Here is a 19,736-nt window from a genome sequence, read left to right on the forward strand (position 1 = left end):
AAAAAATCTGTGCCACCATGGTTCCCTACAACACCAGTGTCACCTAAAACACCTGGACTGTTGGAGGTGTTTTGATTACATGGAGCAGTTCACTCCGTCACATCAGTTAAAAACAGTCTCCTGGGGAATTTCTGGGAAAATGCTGAAACATGCCAAATGCAGTACTTTAGATTTTGAATCTGTGTATTCTAACATAAAATTATTCCTTAATATTTAAAATAATTATGTTTTAATGAAAGCTGAAATACATTGAAATTGTTTCAAAGACATATATAGTGCAGTTTTACATAGTTTATCAAACCCCACGTATTGAAAATAATGTAACTGTAAACAGGAACTGAAACATACCTCAATAAACACTAGGAGAAAGCTGGGAACAACTGATATATATAAATTAGCCATGAAAGTGAAATGTACTGCCTACACAGCGTTACACTTGTTATTACATGCTGAAGGGCCACAAAGTACACCATCACCATATGTTTGAAAACTGTCATGACTCACACAGAACAGGCTGATGAATAATAGTATCTTCCTTCATCAGTGTATAGCACTGACCAGAAATCTATCCAGTAAATGGTTCTGTTGTGGGCAGCAATTTAACATGCCCCATATCCTTATAATTAACTACATAACCATAAAAATGTTACCGCCAGGTTTATCATGCACCAATGCAGAAAGCACTCTAAATATCTTTAAAGGAAGGTTCACACATTTGTCACTTCCCATCCCACTCATTTTGCAAAGGAGGCTGGAATACTGTGTTACCGGCATTCTCATTCATTTCACTTACCTTCTTTCTCTTTGAATTATTGGTTGTGAACTCTGTTGGGTAGTGCCCCAAAACAAAGTTCATACTGTAAATAAGTGAGATTGCTTTTCTAATTTACATGTAAACATATAATAGAACTAAAAGTTGAAATGACTTTGTTAATTACATATGAAATTGAACACTGAGTGCTAAGTGGCTGTTGGATAATACCTATAAATTATAGACTCAAGACTGTAAGTAATAAGCTGCTTTGCTGCTTTTAGAGAAAGTGTGAATGTCACGATTCAAAAGCCTGAGAAAAATCTTCCTAAGATGGAAACATGGCCTGTCCAGTGGCAACTCTCCAGCCACATTCTCCCAGCATCAGCCTATTTTACTCAGTCCTATGGCAATCAGATTTATGGCTACGATACCGTGGTAACTGTTACGCACTCCAGCAAGTCTCCAGGTGTCACAATGAATAGACCCCTCTTTTCCCAACAGCAAAAGCAGCACCAGGGAAGAAGCAGCAGAGGAGCACAGCAAATGAATTAATTTTGAGCATCTCTTGTCAATTAAAATTGCTCTATAATGTCCTATGGCAAAGCTGATTTTTTCTTTGAAGTGAGCTTGAATTCTCCTTTGACACAAATTAGCACCTGTGGCTATTTACTCATATGTCAGCTTAGTATTTTGTTCTGTTTTTCATGGTGAAATTTTTCATGAGGCCTGAGGGAACTGGAAGTTTTCCAGACATGACATTAAAAGTGAAATACTATTTTGGTAAATGTGAGAAGAAGATTGGTAAATCCAGAAGACATTTTCTTACATGTTCATTGGAATTTAGTTTCCATTTTGTCTTTCAGCCTCATACAATTTTGGACAAATAAGAGTTTTCTACCTAAGTATTTGTAGTTTCTACAGCTACTAAGGTCAGAACTGTCTTGACTTGGTTTGTTACAGAATTTTTACGCTGTGTCATACCATCTATTTTCTATATGACACTCCAGAATAATAAAATCAAGGAAAGCAATCAAGGCAGTCAATTAATCTCTTTTGAAATTTGCAATTCATGGATTTTGCCTTTAATATAGCTTTGACTACAAAATCTGTTTTGCAAAACACCCCCCCCCAAGAATCTAGACTTCTAATTATTCAAATAATTTTAGAAATGAAAAATTTGTAACTTTTCTGGAACCCTTTAAAAACAGCCAATGTATGCTACACACTGATCCATCATATGAAAAATTTTCCACGGCAGGAATTTATTACAAAGATGGAGCTAAAATTTGTCAACAGTAAGTTCTTTAACAATGAGATATGAGTAGTGACCTGAATTTCTTATGATTATGAAACTAGCATTTTGCCTGTTAATGTTGTTTTGACCCAGCTGACGAAAGTTATCACAGCCAATTCTGCAGTTGAATCATATCAGTGGGTTCTCTGGAGGCAGTGGTGTGAACAGAGTACTGCTGAATGCCAGCAATTCTTGACTGGCACGGAGGTTGCTGGAAACTCATGCCAGCCATGGTCCATTAAAGTAGCTTCAGGGCTACTCCAGCTTAAACTGAATGCTAATTGCCTCCTGGCACTCTCAGGAGATGCATACAGTCATTCTTGCTGTCTCCTGCCATCTCAGGCCCCCTTCACAACACACCTGGGGCCACCCCTAAGGATGAGAACCTGCATACACCAGAAAGCAAAATCACTGTGCCTCTCCCTGCAAAATATAAGAAACTCAATTAAATGGGTATCTGGTTTGAACTAGTAAAACACAAGCAGCTGTATGAAACAGGGACTGTGTCTTCAGAGTATTGACATGGCTTATAAAACTGATTTTGACTGTGGGTAGTACTATAAAATAATATTTCTCCTGAGTAAGATCACACTTACAAAGGGATCATGTAATTTTTTGCCTTTACTATTTTTAGCCGTAAGTACTCCTTTTGCACTTCCACAGCATCTGCTATTTGAATATATCAATCAACTAAATCTCACAATACTTGGGTAAATCTTAATCCATTAATGAATACAAATTCAAGGCACAAAGAAGTGATTTATATAATAGTGAATATTAATTATATGTATTTCAAGATGATTACATTCCACGTACTTCTAAACTCTTTAAGAAATAAACTCATAAGAAATTAAGTAACTTGTGTTTTGAGAAATGAACCTGAATATTCAATTATGGGGTTATTATTCTGTGAATCAGTTTACAGCAATCAGTGGATATAATTTTTAATATGAAAATGTTATTCATGCATATTACAGTTACGGGCATATATTATCCTTTCCTGAAAGCAATTCAATCTCCCAGCCTTTATGCAAAAGACTGGCCCATGGGCTCTGCGCAGGATGTAAATTAAGTTCTTGTTTGGCTAAATCTGATCGTCCTGTAGGATACCAATCTTGCTTAGTGATAGTGGAAGTTAAAAATTGCAAGCAGAACAGTCCCCTTAAAATGGGGCCAGGAAGGGTCAGCTTCTAAATAACAAATCTGAATTTTGAACTACATTTTATCACCAAGAATTTTCAGTTAAATATAGAAGCTACCTGCTCAGTAGTTGCTACCATTACTTCAAAAATCCTAATGAAATTGAGAAATGCATTTTTTTAAAGATGTACAGTCCTTTACTAATCATATATAGAGGTGCTACAATCACTTCAAATCAACCTTTAGTTGGTCTGCCTTTCAATCCCCATTTGACACTTCCTCTTACTCTTCTCATATTCCATCTTACCAAATATAAAATATTGCTGTTCCTTCTGATAGGATTGGCTAAATACCTAAATGATAAGAACACTCCCCTGTATTTTTCCTAGACTCAGAAAATGTGCACAAAAAAGTCACTCTCTGATCTATTTCACTAGCTTCAGTTACTGTAGCAGACCTTTGTATACATAAAAAATTTATTTTCAGTAGTCTGTGGCAGCTCCTTATTCTTCCTTTGATGTATAAAGGATTTATGATCAATAATATCTGAAAGCAGCTGGCATTATTACAACTGCTCTGAGTCAAGAAAAAAAAAATCAAAAGCAATGCAACACTGGCAAAAATGATATGGCTTTTGGCTGTTCAGAAAATGTAATTATCTCAGTAAATGTATGTGGTTTTGGTAATGAGACTCAAAATTTCAGATGGATTATTTTTAATAACATCTTTTCACAGTGGCTTTATTAGATATTCTAAATCAGAGCTCAACAGTTACCTAATAGATGAATACCTCACTCCTTCAGTAGGCTTTAGATAAAGCGACCCAGCACCCCACACAGAATCTTAATCAAGGCAATGCCATAAAGGCATGAACTTTACCTACAAGCAGCTCAGAGCAGAATCCTAGCATGATCCATTGTATGTTGATTATATTATTTTTGGGTGACCAACACTAAAATTACATGTCCAGAAAGGAGTTTTAACTGAATAGACTGAAGCACAATCCAAACCCTCCATCTGAATTCCCACATCTCCCCTATGCCAACAGTAGAACATTTATATCTGCATGATGAGATGTATTAATTCAACTGACATCTAATGCTTTTTTTCTTGGATTAGTTCTAGCAGTGAATCAATTTCCTGATCTGGTTCAGCAGGCAGACACAAAAATGTCTGTGTTAATAGAAGTGGGCAGCTCAGAAGATGAAAATGCTTCTTTTGATTGACCTCTACCCACTTGAAGCATATGTGAAACTACCTCAGGGATCTTATGCATAGGCTGTCAGAACATATGGCTATCAACCACCAGTCCATTGGGGTTCTGAGGTCTCTGCCTTTCAGGGATATTTTCTTATATTATCCCATCATTCTTTTACATTGGAACTATTTATTAAAGTGCGCATTTGCATTGTGGTCAAAGCTTATATACTGTAAGATATGATTTACTGTAAAGCCCTGATGAATTACATTACATACCCACCGTAGTCTGTTTCAAAAATTTATTTTCCTAAAGAAACATGGCATTTTGTAACTTTTTAATAATATACTTTTACAGTACTGATGCAGTAACATTCACAAATAATATTTTCCTAGAAGTGTTGATTATCACCTCAGTAAACACTCTTAATGACTGCTTTCATTTACTAATAACACAACAGTTAAAACCACAGTTCAGTGATTGTTTAGCCCCAATGATGATATCATCATTGTATGAAACAGTGTGATCCGCTACCATATCATTAAAATTTATTTCATCTTGCAAAGGAATTATTACAGTCGATACTGACAAAGCTCTTTCTGCTCCATCTGAAAAAGCCTGTGAATAAATCATGTCATGTTTAGATATGAAAAACAGGTCAATGGCCACTGAGCTGACATTTCCAAAAGCAGAACTGTCCCTACAGCATAGCTTTAGGAAAACACACTTCATTTGACAACATACATTCTTTTTAATAGAATCCTCTTAGGAGGTACTGTATCAAAAAAATCATTTAACTGTATAAATGGACAGGGAGAACACTGTGAGGAACGGAACTTCTTTTAAATTATGGATACATGGCATAACATTTGAAGACTTTATTTAAACCAACCTCCTTCCAACTGATGTTACACACCTTGAGGCCAGAAAAATCCCCCTCAGGCGAGTTCTTCCGAATGCCTCAGAGAAACTGGTGAGAATAGCACATTTTTGGAAAGAAATGAACCAGTAGAAAGCACTTAGTACTTTCTTAGTACTAACGTTCTCCATACAACCAAGTATCAGTTTCCTTTTCTACCAAGATTAAGTGACTGGCAATACATCTGTTTTATTGCTCAGCAACTAAAATCTTTACCAATCATAGATTAGAGGAACTCTTGTCCAAGGGGGGCACATTTCTTTTAATTAAAACAAAATTATCTAAGAAGATCCTATTGCATTAGTAATTTACATTAAAACATATCTTAAATCTTAAAAATAGGAAATAATCACACTGAAAAGAGCATTCTAAATTGATTGTATATATACTCACAGATCATACTTGTTCCTTCAGCCATATTGTATTACTTGTGGACAGCTACTGCCCCAGACAGACAACTGCCACAAAATGAGGCATTTTTGTCTTTATATACTAATATGGTTGGTGAAGACATCATTCTCTGGTTCAGGTACAGCATACTGAATCACATGTTATATAGGAGCTATGACTCTGTGGTAAAAATGTGACAGTTGTGATCCCTTCCATTTAATGTAAACGAGGAACAGCTTGTGATAGTTTTCTCAGTTGTGTTTTGGTTGGGAAATATTTTAGATATTCTTGGAATAAAAGGTAAAGGAAATCTACATAGTGATTATAAATTAAGACCAATGGCAACTTTTATTTACATAGTTTAATAAACAGATTCAAGCGATTATTACATTAGTCATTCAGATTCTGAACATCACTATAAACAACAAGTTTATAGCAGGCCTAGCTAGTGTTGCATTCTTCATGAAGCTGTTATCACTAATTTCCAACATTTTTCTTTTTCCAACGAAGCCACTTCAGAGCTCTCGCCAGTGCTACTTGTCCCATGAGGAATGTGATAGTAAAGTTACGTTTATACCAATCTCTAGGATTCCAAAGCCGGGAAAATCATCAGCATACAGAACAAGAACAGGAGAAAGGTACACGATTATATTAAAATATCCTTTGGTATTGGCAAATGACAATTCACTGACAACATGCTTTTCCATTCTTTGTGGCAATACTTTTCCTGTCTAATTAGAGTTAAATAACCTATGAAAAGGTCTATGTGAATATCCACATCCATGAACAGATTACATGTAGACTATAGGGCTACAACCATTGAGAGCTTAACTGTAAAAAAAGTTAAGGGATGGGTAGTTTTATGATCAATTGTATTTGGAATCAGGTAAGATAAAATAATTGTAACCATATCTCATGTTTCAGAAGTAAAGCTGATCATCAAACTATCTAAAAGAATTTCCTGCCAATGCTGTGCTATGGGTATGATTTGTTCGTGCATGTATGAAGATGTGTGTGTTGGAAAGGGCATAGTTCGTCACCTATAAAGGGGGGGAAAATAAAATAAAATGACACTTCAAAGACTAGTTATATAATCCAATACAGGAAACATTAGGTTTCTAACTCAGTACACTTTAAAGATGATGCCTTTAATATTGCCAAAGTTAGTGTTTATACCTTTAAATAGTGTTTATGCAGCATGCATGGCTTCTGGAGCCAATTCAAGATACAGATAAGATAGTCTGTATCAGCCGTTTTTAACCTCTGAGAACTTGCTTCAAATTATTGCCCCTGTTACAAACTAATTTAATAATTTCCTTCTAGTTTCCAACAAGGATCAGTCCCCCATTTTGTAAAATGCTGCACAAGCAGCAATAGAATACACTTATTGTGGAACTAGCAGGGAATACTAAACACTGGGATTTAGGTCTTCTCTTGAGATCTCTGTGGGAAACCTTGCATGTACAGATCTAACATAAACCTGAGATACTAACCTCTCAGTAAGGGTAGTAGCCAAAATCATGCTGACAAGCAGCACTGAGCTACCCCCTCAAATGTCATGTTAAATCAAAATATCATGCTAACATTGCAACTGTTTCCTTTCCCCTTTCATGTCTTATTTCCTATATCCTTCTTGAATTTTTTTTTCCTCAACTAGATTGTATTTCCAGTCTAAGTACCCTGAACTAAATATTCATGGCGTCTATCCACAGTCGTTGCTTCAATTTTAACTGAATTTTAGAAGTTGCAACACTTCAGTGGCCACAGTTTTCAGGCCAGCTGGCAACACTGCAAAAGAACATACAGCTGAACGCATAAACAGATTTTTATAAATATGACCCCTCAAAATCAGAATGCCTATAAAAAGCTCCACTGCTTTCAGGGCTGTGCAGTTCCATTTTGAAACTACAATTATGCAGCTTACACTACCTGATTTTACAAGGCAGCACAAGGAAGGTCATGTTTAGGCACAAAGCCTGAACTCCTACTGTGAAAATGGAACACTATCCCGAGGTCACTACAACAATGGTGTCTGGTGACCAGTTCTAAGATAAACTATTTGCTTTCTCACTCATCAGTTATAGGCAATTTGAACAACAATCCTCTTATTAAAAAGAATTTTTTACTTTCAATCTTCTAATGCTGTTGCTTAGGTTTTTGGTGAGGCTCCCCCCCCCGCCACGGGCAAGACAAGATGAGCATACTTATTTTAAATATTTGTTACAGTAAAATTGATCTTACAGTATAGTATGTTATGGTATATGCACAACACGTACAAAGAACGCTAAACCACAATTTGTTATAGATCAGTTGTAGTGATCTATAGTGTAGAATTCTCACTAGCATTACACCATTAGGAACCGAGTAACACTTGAGACCTTTGAGCCCAACAATCTTTTAATCGATACAGAGAAGAAACTGAAGTTGTGGTTTCATATTAAGTGGACAGTGCTACTGTAACTGTATTAAGTACTATTCTCCTCCAGCGTCCCATTCCTTTCCCATTTCTAGCCCTCTACCAAGTGTGCACAGCTACTTGCAGGGTAATGTGTGTTTGCAAGTCGTTTTTCAGTTGTTTCAGATCCCAAATCCAGTTTATCAAGTTGTTGTACAAACAGTAACACTGAAACAATGCAGTAGATGTTGTGAAGAGGCACGGTGGATGTGGGCTTACCTAGTTGTAGCCGAGGTTCTACACAAGATGAGTTCAGGCGATCATTTTACTAATGCTTCACCCCACAAAAACCCTTCAAACTCAAGACTAATCACTTTCATTTTTACTACATGCTTGCAAAATAATAAACCCAAGAATGCTAAATATTATTCCCATTAAACAATTTTCCTTTGAGATGAATCACATTTACTAGTCCTTATTTAAGTCAACTAGAATCTGTTATATAGAAATTTCAACTGTTTTACTCACATATTTATCAGTTTCAATTAGCAGCATGAAAAGACCCATGCCATAAGAGAAAAAAAATTGAGTTCCTGATCTTGTCTCTCTGAATCTCAGACATGAGATTCATCTCTCCACTAAATCCAGCAATAAGCAGTAGAAGAACTGAAATGATAATGCAAATTTCTGTCAAATGCTAATAACAGCATTTAAAAAAAAAATTTCTAAAATGATAGTTTTAGATGCTGCCTTACCAATTATGGAAAGAAAAGTTCAAATTTTAAGTTTGATTTTATGCCTTTCACTTAGACCGTAATATATAACAGCCAACATAAATACCTTCTACATACCTGTTATACTGCATATGCTTTCTAAAATTTTTACTTAGAAAGTCCTTGTAAAAGTCAGCCATTTCTTCTGCATTCAGTGTTGCTTTTTGACCTGAAAATAAGTTTTGGTGTAACAATGTCAAGATAATTCTTTGGATTAAAACACTGGGTGCAGATGCATGAGAGCTAGGTCTGACTCCTTGCTCCTACAAGCTTCCTGTGTAACCCTGAACAAGTTAATATGCTTTTATCTTCCAACTTTTTAAAACTTATCTAGGGAGCACAGCAGATTAAAAATACTGGTCATCTTGAAGCTGGTGTAACTCTTAAGCCCTTATTACTTGTGAAAGTGATTATGTTTATCAGATCTTAGATTATTTAGGGAACTAGTGGACCCGTATGAAAAAGTCTGTAGATTTAGGAGTATCTATCCTTTGAGTAAAATTAATCTCTCGCAGGTCTGAAGTCCAAACAGCACCAGTAAGAGCACTTGGTAATTTAAATTTCCCTCCTAAAGCAAGCCAATAAATATAGAAAGAACACTATCCATGACTGACATGATATTTTCAGATGTACATTTTTTTCTGTTGATAAATTTCAAGTAACTTATACCAAAGAGTATATGTTCTGAGATGTCAGATTTATTAACAATACAGTAGACAATTATTTTGTGAAGAAGCAAGTACAAAAGATGACTTTGAATATGCCACTCTCACAAGCAGAACCTAAGAGGACATGGATTCTCTCCACAGAACATGAAAGGAAAGCCTGTGGCTACAGCACAGATGTAGAATCCTGAGAACCAGCAAATATTCTCAACTCTACCAGATAATTCCTATACAAACTTTCTGGCACTTTCAATGTTTCTAAAATGAGGGTCAAATTTGAATGTCCCAGGGGATACGGATATGATGGAATTGTGATACTCAACTTGTTACTGTTTCAAAATGCATTTTAAAGCTCCTGAGACTGATCATAGAAATGTAAATTATTGATCAGTTCCATTTGTCATTATTTACAAATCTAATATATTACAATGGATTAACATACTATGGGATAAATTTACTCTAAGACTATTTGAAGGCTGCCTACTTAACACCTGTAGTTGATTTGTGTCTTCATACTGGTATCAGCAGAACTGATCATAGAGTCACTTATATAAAAAAGTAAGTTTTGTTCCAACTGTACATGTATATTGTTATTACTCTTGTTTTTGTATACACACAGCTGTATTATAAAACAGAGTTAATCAACAGATGCAGCCAATATAATTTTATTGCTAAGGGATATCCATGCTTACTATTCTTCTTTTATTTCTAGGGTATAAAAACAAAACAAAAAGACTAAAACAAACCCAAAATGGCAATATAAAAGAAGCATTTTCTAAACAACACAGAACTTAATTAAAATTATTTCTCAACCACATACTGATCACCAGGACACAAATAGAAGAGAAAAATAATGGTATGTGATACACAGAACGTCAGAGCAGATGCTTTACTAAACTCAAACAGATCATTATTCTATGAACAAAATGTTCAACCTCATACTACAATGGCCAATTCACTGTTACTATGAAGGCATCTTGCTTTCAGTTTCACATAATGAATTAGAGAGGCAACTATTTTATAGCAACTGTGCTCAGGCAAAGACGAGCAGATAGCAGCTGCTATCTCCTCAGAAGCTGTCTTATTCTCCCTCAAGGAAAAATATTGTATTCATTGTATACACTATGGACCTGTAGCCAAAGAGTGTGAATTTATCTGCTCAACCATAACATGCACTTGAGGCAAATGCTCTATATGTTTAGCTCAGCTAGCTCACTGGGTTAGGAGGTGTGAAACAAAAAGCCCCTTCCTCCTTAGACTACAGAATGATTGTATTACTTGGCTAGGATTTCAGCGCATTCCCTCCAGCTGTGGGGAAGGAATTAGGGGAAGAACAGTGCAACAGATGATCTGACCCCACGAGCACACCTCTGAAGAGATCCTCCCCTCTTTTTTTATCATGCTCCTGAAAACACTTCTAAATCCTACCCTCAAGATTTACTTATGACAGAACACAAAGGGCATAAACTAACAAAATTCGAAGTCAAACAGAATTCAGAATTCATCCTAAACTATAAACAAAGATCTCACTAACCTGTTTCATCTCTCACTTCCAGACCCTTGGCTTTGAGCCTCGAATAAATAAATTCTTCTTTTTCCTAAAACATATTTTTCCACATTAGAATGATTCAGGCCTTGAGGTTAACCATTGTTTTTAATCACATAGCAGTGTAGTGTTTAATACCCTCTGAAATAACAAGCAATACTCATTCTACTTGGAAACATCAACAAAACATTTTCCTGAATCCAGTGAGTTTCCGGTAACTTTATCACTTAGATCCTGCTACCTGCATGCATCAATTAATTCATGCAAGTCTTCTACTGAAACATATAAAACTTATTTAACATATAAAACTTATATCCCGGTATCCATACAGGCTGGGGGATGAAGGGACTGAGAGCAGCCCTGCCGAGAAGGACTTGGGGGTACTGGTGGACGAAAAGCTGGACATGAGCCAGCAATGTGCTCTCGCAGCCCAGAAGGCCAACCGTATCCGGGGCTGCATCAAAAGCAGCGTGGCCAGCAGGTCGAGGGAGGGGATTCTGCCCCTCTGCTCTGCCCTGGTGAGACCCCACCTGCAGTGCTGCGTCCAGCTCTGGAGCCCTCAGCACAGGAAAGACATGGACCTGTTGGAGCGGGTCCAGAGGAGGGCCACAAAAATGATCAGGGGGTGGAACCCTTCTCCTGTGAAGAAAGGCTGGGAGAGTTGGGGTTGTTCAGCCTGGAGAAGAGAAGGCTTCGGGGAGACCTTATTGCTGCCTATCAGTACTTAAAGGGGGCTTATAAGAAAGATGGCGACAAACTTTTTAGCAGGGCCTGTTGCGACAGGACAAGTGGGAATCGTTTTAAACTAAAAGAGGGTAAATTTAGACTAGCTACAACTAGCTAGTGGCTACAACTTTATATTTTCAGTGCAAGGTAAGAAAAAGGCAAGTATCATTATATGCCACTAAACAGCAATAAAATATGCAGGCTCTTTAGTTTTGTACGTTATTTTGAAGAAATGAATGACAAAAAAGTAATTTCCATGAAGACACAGTGCATATTAAAAGAAATGGTATCAATTACCAGCCAGTAATGGCAGGCAGAACTGAACCCTACTTCATGGAGGCCAAACCCCCCCACCCCCGATTTCAGGTGGGTGGGCAGGAGCCGAGTGGCACTGGCCATCGCGGCAGGCTCACCTGGCGGAAGGCGCGGTTGTGCCGTGCCCAGAAGCGCTGGTCGCAGGCCTGGGCCTCCTGCCGCACCTCCCGCAGCCGCCGCTCCAGGGGCGACTCCTCGGGGGACACGTAGAAGATGACCGGCCGCAGGTTGGAGTGCTTGTCGGGGGGGCCGATCCAGTCGTTACGGGAGTGTGCGGGGGGGCTGAAATCCAGGCCCTTGAAAATACAGGCAGAATTCATTATGACCACTTCAGCAGAGTTTTTGAAGAACATCCCGATTTGAAATAAATTCCAAAACTCCATACAATCTTAAAACATATAAGCATAACAAGTTCAGAAATTATGCACATTCATTTACCCTGACCAAAAATGATGTGATACATTTAAAATTTACTTCTATTTAGAAATGCACTACAAAGAAGATACGTTTGACTCTTTTCCATCAAACATGAATCATGATTTTTTTTTTTTAAAAGCAACCTTTTTTTTTTTTTCATTTTTGCATCACTGATATTCCACTTCGTTAAAATATTTGATGGCAAGGATTTGCAAGGGACATGGTGTAGTGGGCATGGTGGTGTTGCGTTGACGGTTGGACTCGATGATCTTAGAGGGCTTTTCCAACCTTAATGATTCTATGATTCTAAGTATGCAAGTCTTCCTAAGCCCTGCTTTCTTCGTGCATCCTTGCGAACACGCACAAGCACGTAGCTTTTCAGGCCGGGTTTAGGAAGCACTGGCTCTAACAGCCCGTAACGTACTGCTCCGTTTCTAAAAGCGTTTTACTTCCCTTGTGCCTCAGCGCCCCATCCGCACAGCGCGTTTACAAACACTGGGGGCGTTGGAAAATACATAAACAACGAGAGGCCGCGGGAAACGCGGGCTTTTATGGGGACGCACCCGCCCAGCGACGCCGAGCGTCACCGCGGGGGCAGCCAGGGCTCCCCGCTCCGGGCTGCGCAGGGGCGGGAGGCTCCGAGGCCTCCCCCGCGGCAGGCCGGCTCCGGCACGCAGGAGCTACCCCCCCCGCTCCCGTCCGGATTTACCGCGCTCTCCTGCCGCTCCCCGCGCTCAGCCGTGGGGCCGCCGCCGGCTGAGGAGGAGGAGAGGAGGCGGCGGTGGCAGCAGGAGCGGCGGCAGCCAGCCCCCCGCAGCACCCGGGCCGCTGCCATCGCCCGCCTCCTGCCGGCGACGGGCGCTTTACGGCGGTGTCGCAAAGGCAAGGCCGCCCGGAGCGCGGCGCTGCGGTCGGGGGCGGTGCTGGGGAAGGGGCCGCGTCCCTCGGCCGCGCCGTTCCCGCCTCCGCCACCGCCCGGCCGCGGGGCGGGGCTCCCGGGGTACGCTGCCGCTCGGCCCGTGGCGCAGCGTAGCGCCGGGCCGGGCAGCGGGTCCCTCGGCCAGGGCGGCCGGCGGGTGAGGCGGCCGGGGCAGGGCGGGCGGGTGGCCGGGAGGGAGCGTTACGGGCGGGGGCGCTGAGGGGGTTTGCTCCGGGGGCGGGCGGGGACGAGCCTCTCCTCAGGGGCCTCCGCGCTCCCCGGGGTGGTCCGTTGTTATCTCTTCTCCCCGCTTTGTCGGGCCGGATCACCGGGGGGGGGCGGGAGGTTGCTGCCGTGGGGGGGTCTGGAGGGGGCCGCGGGGGTGGCGGGCGCTGAGGGGGCAGCGTCGGCTGTGGGGCCCGTGCGGGGGAAGGCAGCCCTGCCCTGGGGTTGTGGCACCCCAAGGGCGGTCGGGTTTTGCCGCTGTTTTTCCCCTGGGCTGCGGGTGTCCGGTTTGTTCTGCGTTGCCTTCAGCTGCAGAGCAGGTGGGGAAGGGAGGGCTGAGGGTTGTGGGTAAACGCTAAGAGCTGGTGGTGTGGTAACTAAAGCTTCGCCCCTGTAGCCCGAGCAGGAGAAGGAGGTATGAAACAATAGAGGAATGGCTATGAAATATCAGCCAAGTGTTTTTTTCCTATTGCTAGCGATATTTAAAATAGCTGTAATGCTGAAGTGCTTCAGGATGTTGTGGAAGTTGTGACGTGTGCATAGCACTTTATTAATCGCAAGTCTTGTTCTTACTTCCCTTGTAGTTCATCTGAAACTGGACGAAAGAAGAGAATGGATATGGGTAACCAACACCCATCCATAAAACGGTTGCATGAAATACAGAAAGAAGTCAAAGAGATAGAACAGCAAGTGGTTGTCTTCAGTGGTCTGTCTACGGATCGAGATTACAAGAAATTAGAACGGAGTCTTACTAAACAGCTTTTTGAAATAGATTCTGTAGACACCGAAGGAAAGGGGGATATTCAGCAAGCCAGAAAGCGAGCTGCTCAGGAAACAGAGAGGCTGCTTAAGGAACTGGAACAAAATGCAAACCATCCGCGCAGGCTGGAAATAGAGGCTATATTCAAGGAGGCACAGTCACTTGTGGAACGCCAGATTACACCTTTTTACAAAGGAGGTAACTGTATAAGTGATGAATTTGAAGAAGGTATTCAGGACATTGTGTTGAGGCTTACCCAGGTGAAAACCGGCGGGAAGGTTTCTTTACGCAAAGCAAGATACCGCACTCTGACAAAAGTATGTGCTGTTCAGGAGATTATAGAAAGCTGTGTAAAGCAACAGCTGTCCCTGCCACTCTCTAATGATGCGCATCCTTCTGTCTCCAAAATTAACTCTGTAATGTGTGATGTGAACAAAGCAAGAGGAACTCTTATTGCGCTTCTAATGGGAGTGAGTAGTAATGATACCTGCAGGCATCTATCCTGTGTGCTTACAGGCCTCATTGCCGATTTGGATGCTTTAGATGTCTGTGGTCGCACGGAAATAAGAAATTACAGAAAGGAAGTAGTGGAAGAGATCAATAAATTGCAGAAATACCTGGACTTAGAAGAAGAAGCAAATTCTACTCACGCTTATGATTTGGCACAAAATCAGTCCATTCTAAAAATAGAAGAGATCCGCAAGAAAATGAAGGAAGTTAATTCTTTACTTTTAAAAACAGAGAACGCTTCTGATTTGTATTTGGGATCCAAAGCAGAATTGCAGGGATTGATTGCCCGCTTAGATGAGGTGAGTCCAGGAAAAAACCCCTGTATTAGAGAAGCCCGGAGAAGAGCAGTAATAGAAGTTCAAACTCTTATAACGTATATTGATTTGAAGGAAGCACTTGAAAAAAGGCAAATGTATCCTGAGCAAACTGCTGCTGAACATCAGTCTCATAAAGCAGTTTGGACTGTTCTTGGAAACTTGTCTCAAATTCAGCAGGAGGTGATTTCATTTGATGGAAACAGAACGGATAAAAATTACATGAGATTGGAAGAACTTCTTACGAAACAACTTCTAGCACTTGATGCTGTTGATCCACAAGGTGACGAGCGGTGTAAGGCTGCCAGAAAGCAAGCAGTAAAGCTTGCACAGAATATTCTTTACTATCTGGACATGAAAACAGATGAATGGGAGTACTGAAACAGCCAGGGCCTAACACAGAAGAACATTTTTTCCTTTGGCACTTTATGCAGCTCATTGGCAGCACATAATAAAAGTGGTGTGTTCTGTGCTCGCTTAAATCACAGAGATTGCATAAGCAGTTGACTTGGCTATATGTCTGCTGTCCCACGCAGTCACCCGCTTGCCATGGCAACTGTCAGTACATCATCAGCAATTCTGGCCATTGCTATAAGCAAGGAAGTGCGATTCTCTGAAGGAATAGCTTAATACTTGATCAAATGGCTTTTTTTTTTTTTCCTGTTTTTGTTTTAATAACCTTGTGCAATGTTCAGTGAATGCAGATTTTTCAAAGAAGCAGAAACTTCCTTATGGTAGAGTACTGGCAAAACTATTTAAAGAAGACCGGACATGAAAATTAGCATTCAAGCACAAGGCTCCATCCAGCAACTTCATAGCAGTCTGGATATACTCTTAATGCGCAGTTACGACAGAAAGTATTAAGGGCAAAAAAACCTGTTGGCTTATGGGCTGTACTTGATTTATTCCATCCATCACACCTTTCTGGCTGTTTAGATTTGTTAGTTAATGGAGCTATAATGCCGACTGCAAATTAGCATTTACATAAGCAAAGCCAATTACATCTATTTTTTGTAATACCTGAGCCCTCTGATTTGCAAAAACAGGTCTTTTATTGGTGGACACTCTTTCAAATTACTGCTTTAAGGTACTGAGACTTGGAGAGGAAAATCTGTACGTATATACTGACCAGATAAATGGGATTTCGAGGATGTCACACTGCCATCCATAAGCCCCTGAAAACTGCGCTGAACTTTATTTAGGAGCTGCTTAGGTGTCTTTTTAAACTCTGCTGTTAGATCTGGTTTTGAAAACAGAAACAGAATTCACTTTGAAGTGAACGAGCATTTTGGAATTATTTTTGTAAAATTAGGTAGCTAGCTATAAAGATGTCCCTAATGATGTAAATGTGTGTTATATATTTCATACTAGTCAGGTGTGGCTTCAAGCAAGTCTTGGAAAAGACTTGTGGCAAATGTCTCTCCTTGCAACTCATCACTTAATTGTTTTAGTAGCGTGTAAATAAGCTTGCTTGTACTATTGTATGCACCTGCCTTTTTATTTGTGGCTGCTAGTGCCAATCACATTTCTACTATAGCATGTTTTTTGGCATTTTTTTGAGAGCATGGCATCAAAATGAATTAATTATAAAGATATATTTAATTATGGATAATTTGCACTTAGCTCTTTCATGTTGAATTAATGAATTATTGTTCTATAGATGATGATTTGCACCGCTTTAAGGAGTAAAAACCATTTCGGATGTTAAAATAAATATTTTTAGATCTATTTTTGACTGATGAGAGAAGACAATACTGTCTGTGAGAGACAAGTGCCTTTATGACACCACTAACTTGCACCGTCATATGTAGGTATAGGAACTGTTTACTGGCAGCTTGATACATTTGTAATCTTTGCAAACTGGATTTCTCACATATATATAATTCTGCTATAATATATGTCAAATTAACATGATACAATAGGTGACAATTGTTCTATACAGTCCTAAGAATGAGTATCAAATTTGGGAAATACGGATTTTGCTTAAAAACAAATGCATTGATGTGGAGATGGGGGACTTTGGGCTGGTCTTCTGTGCCTGTTGCTACAAGAAGGAGAGAATATAACTCTATTGCTCCATAACATGCTTTGAGGTGTTGATGAAAGGCTGTGTAACTTCAGAGTGTGAATATGTTTTGTATGTGATCGTACAGGTGATTGCTTTGCAATTTTACTTGCCAAAAACGATCTATTTTTTCAATTAAGTACAATGCCTAAGGCACAATTTGGCAATGACAGAATGTTTGTTGGAGGATTCTCTCTGCTCCTTCAGAGATATAACCCTGTTGAATTTATTTCTCCTTACCTCAAAAAATCACTTCCCCTAGTTAAAATTCCAATCTATATTTATATAATATGTGGCTAACACAGAATATTAACACCTGAATTATTTTACTCATTTCAAGCTTTCTACATGTTTGAACTGCAAATTCTGATTTGCACTTACGTTTTTAGGAAATAAAAGAATTTGATAGCGTAATAATATTACTCATTTTTCTTTAGTATTACTGTCAGGTCTGCAGTGGTTACTTGTAGATTGTTTAACAATTTAGCGTCATGTTCTTTCGAGGTCACGTGTAGCTTTATAAATGTTTGAACATCTTACATAAAAATGAGGAAGTATAGTTTTCAGATCTGTTCTATTTTAAATTTGTATGTCTTTTAGCTTTTATGAATGAATTGTTACGCCTGTGTCTCTAAGGAGGCAAATGTGTAAGGTTAGTGTAATTTTGACTAACTGAGTAGAGTTCAGTAGCAAGATACTGTGTGGATTAAGCTTTTTTCCATTATTCTATAATCTAATAAATTGATTGTTTAAATTTTATGGGAAAATCCTCATCTGGAATGGGATTAATTCACAGTTTTTGCATGAATGAAAATAATAAACTAAATATGCTTAACCAAAAAAAAAATGCACAGATTTCTCAAAATCTTGCTTTTGTGCTGCAGAATGTAATTTCTCTGTTTTTTATATCCAAAGATTGAGGGAAACACAACTTTTCTTTCCGATACGGCAGGCTAAAATAATCAGCAAAATATAAATGGACCAAATTGCAAAAGCCTGCATTTTAGTACTATCCTGAAATATGATAGCTTTTCTGTGTGCTGTGTAATCTACCTTAGAGCAAAATAAATGATTGGATATTTGGGGGAGAGGTAATCCTACGTCGTGATTGCTATTTGTTAATTATATTTCTTTTTAAAGTAGTTTTCTTTAGTTATTTCAGTGTTTATTTTTGTTGTTGTATCACTCAAAGTGGTTTTTCTATGTTACCAGTTTGGGGGAGATTTTTGTTAAGTATGGTTCCTACTTTTTCAATTTAACAGAAACTAGTGTACATGCTCCTTATGTGTATATGTCTTGATTTATTGCTGTGTAGGATATGGCATTTGTATATACAAATTCAAGATTAAATATTGCAGTGTTATATTCTTGATTATTAATAAAAACACATTACCACCTTTTACTAGGTATTCATTTGAATGTTATGCCCTGCTGCCTTTCTGTGTTTATTTTTGAATGTGAGTTACCAGAATGTAAACGATTTTTGTCTTAGAAAAAGTGTTTTTATTAAACACATAGACATAAAGCTCTCTTTTTTTTTTTTTCCCCTCCTTCTTTAAAAGTTTGCTTTTCACTGCTGTATTTATGACAATAAAGTTCTTTGTGTGGAAACCACTCCTACCTCTGCTTACTAAATCTGGCGCCTTTTGGTTTTCTCTGTATTCAACCTTGCGTTACAATCATTACATCAGTTGTTGCTTGCATTCTTTCGTCAGCGATAGCTTTGCATATTGCTAGGCTTCAGCTGGATGATCGCTGCAAAAATGCTGGGCTGTTCAAGATCTTGCCACTTCTCTGTTGAAGGATGCTGCCTTAACAGATGAGCTTGCAAAACTGATGTTACGTTACGAAGTCTTTTCATGTGCAAAGTCAACGTGGATTAAAGAACCTTTAGTAGGAGTTAAGATAATCTGGCTTTAAACTGTGTAGATGAGGCGCGTTCACATGTTTGTTCTGAGGGCTCAGTATGTTTTCTAAAGATGCAGTGAGCCAAGTTATCAGCTCGCTGCTGATGGAAATCAGAAATTCTATTTCTGCCCAGAAAGCCGCTGGCTTTGTGCAGTTTCTGCTGCTTGGCCAACTCCTATGATCTGATTTAATCCAACAAAATGGGAGAAAACAAACTTAACAAAAATGGAGGAGGGAGTTTTCTGTGGGTTTAGTGAGTCAAATCGGCTTGTAGAAAAGCTTCATGTGGGCCAGAGCTACTGCAAAATGAATGAGTGGGTCACGCGTCCTTGGGTTAGGGAACAAATTTTAAGATTTTCAGTAGCCATAAGTCATTAGATCAACCTTCTGCATAGTTCAATTTCTGGAGGAGAAAGTAGGAGAGAAGGTGGCACTGTCAACTCCCACAGACAAGTAGGAATTTGCTGCTTTAGTAATGGGATGTGATGAAGGCAATACAAATG

The 19,736-nt window shown here is 39.3% G+C and overlaps 2 protein-coding genes across 4 annotated transcripts; one reads left to right on the plus strand and one right to left on the minus strand.

The window, feature by feature from the left end:
- Positions 1-6,038: 6,038 nt before the first annotated feature.
- Positions 6,039-13,377, minus strand: COA8 (cytochrome c oxidase assembly factor 8). 2 transcript variants are annotated; one of them, XM_075150989.1, is made up of 5 exons: positions 13,242-13,377; positions 12,214-12,411; positions 11,063-11,126; positions 8,942-9,032; positions 6,039-6,278 (listed from the first exon to the last, which is right to left on the minus strand). In XM_075150989.1, the coding sequence occupies exons 1-5, from the start codon at positions 13,365-13,367 to the stop codon at positions 6,173-6,175; spliced, it is 585 nt and encodes a 194-aa protein (XP_075007090.1). In that variant the 5' UTR covers positions 13,368-13,377; the 3' UTR covers positions 6,039-6,172. The 2 variants fall into 2 exon arrangements, with proteins under 2 accessions (XP_075007090.1, XP_075007091.1); XM_075150990.1 differs by having other exon boundaries at positions 12,214-12,503; positions 13,242-13,327.
- BAG5 (BAG cochaperone 5) lies at positions 13,330-18,939 on the plus strand. Of its 2 annotated transcripts, none has more exons than XM_075150988.1 (2): positions 13,330-13,414; positions 14,261-18,939. In XM_075150988.1, exon 2 carries the CDS (start codon positions 14,289-14,291, stop codon positions 15,639-15,641), a length of 1,353 nt encoding a protein of 450 aa, XP_075007089.1. In that variant the 5' UTR covers positions 13,330-13,414; positions 14,261-14,288; the 3' UTR covers positions 15,642-18,939. The 2 variants fall into 2 exon arrangements, with proteins under 2 accessions (XP_075007089.1, XP_075007088.1); XM_075150987.1 differs by lacking the exon at positions 13,330-13,414 and adding an exon at positions 13,524-13,608.
- The last annotated feature ends 797 nt before the right edge of the window (positions 18,940-19,736 follow it).

The sequence above is a fragment of the Calonectris borealis genome, chromosome 5, assembly GCF_964195595.1.
Source record: "Calonectris borealis chromosome 5, bCalBor7.hap1.2, whole genome shotgun sequence".
Classification (NCBI taxonomy): domain Eukaryota; kingdom Metazoa; phylum Chordata; class Aves; order Procellariiformes; family Procellariidae; genus Calonectris; species Calonectris borealis.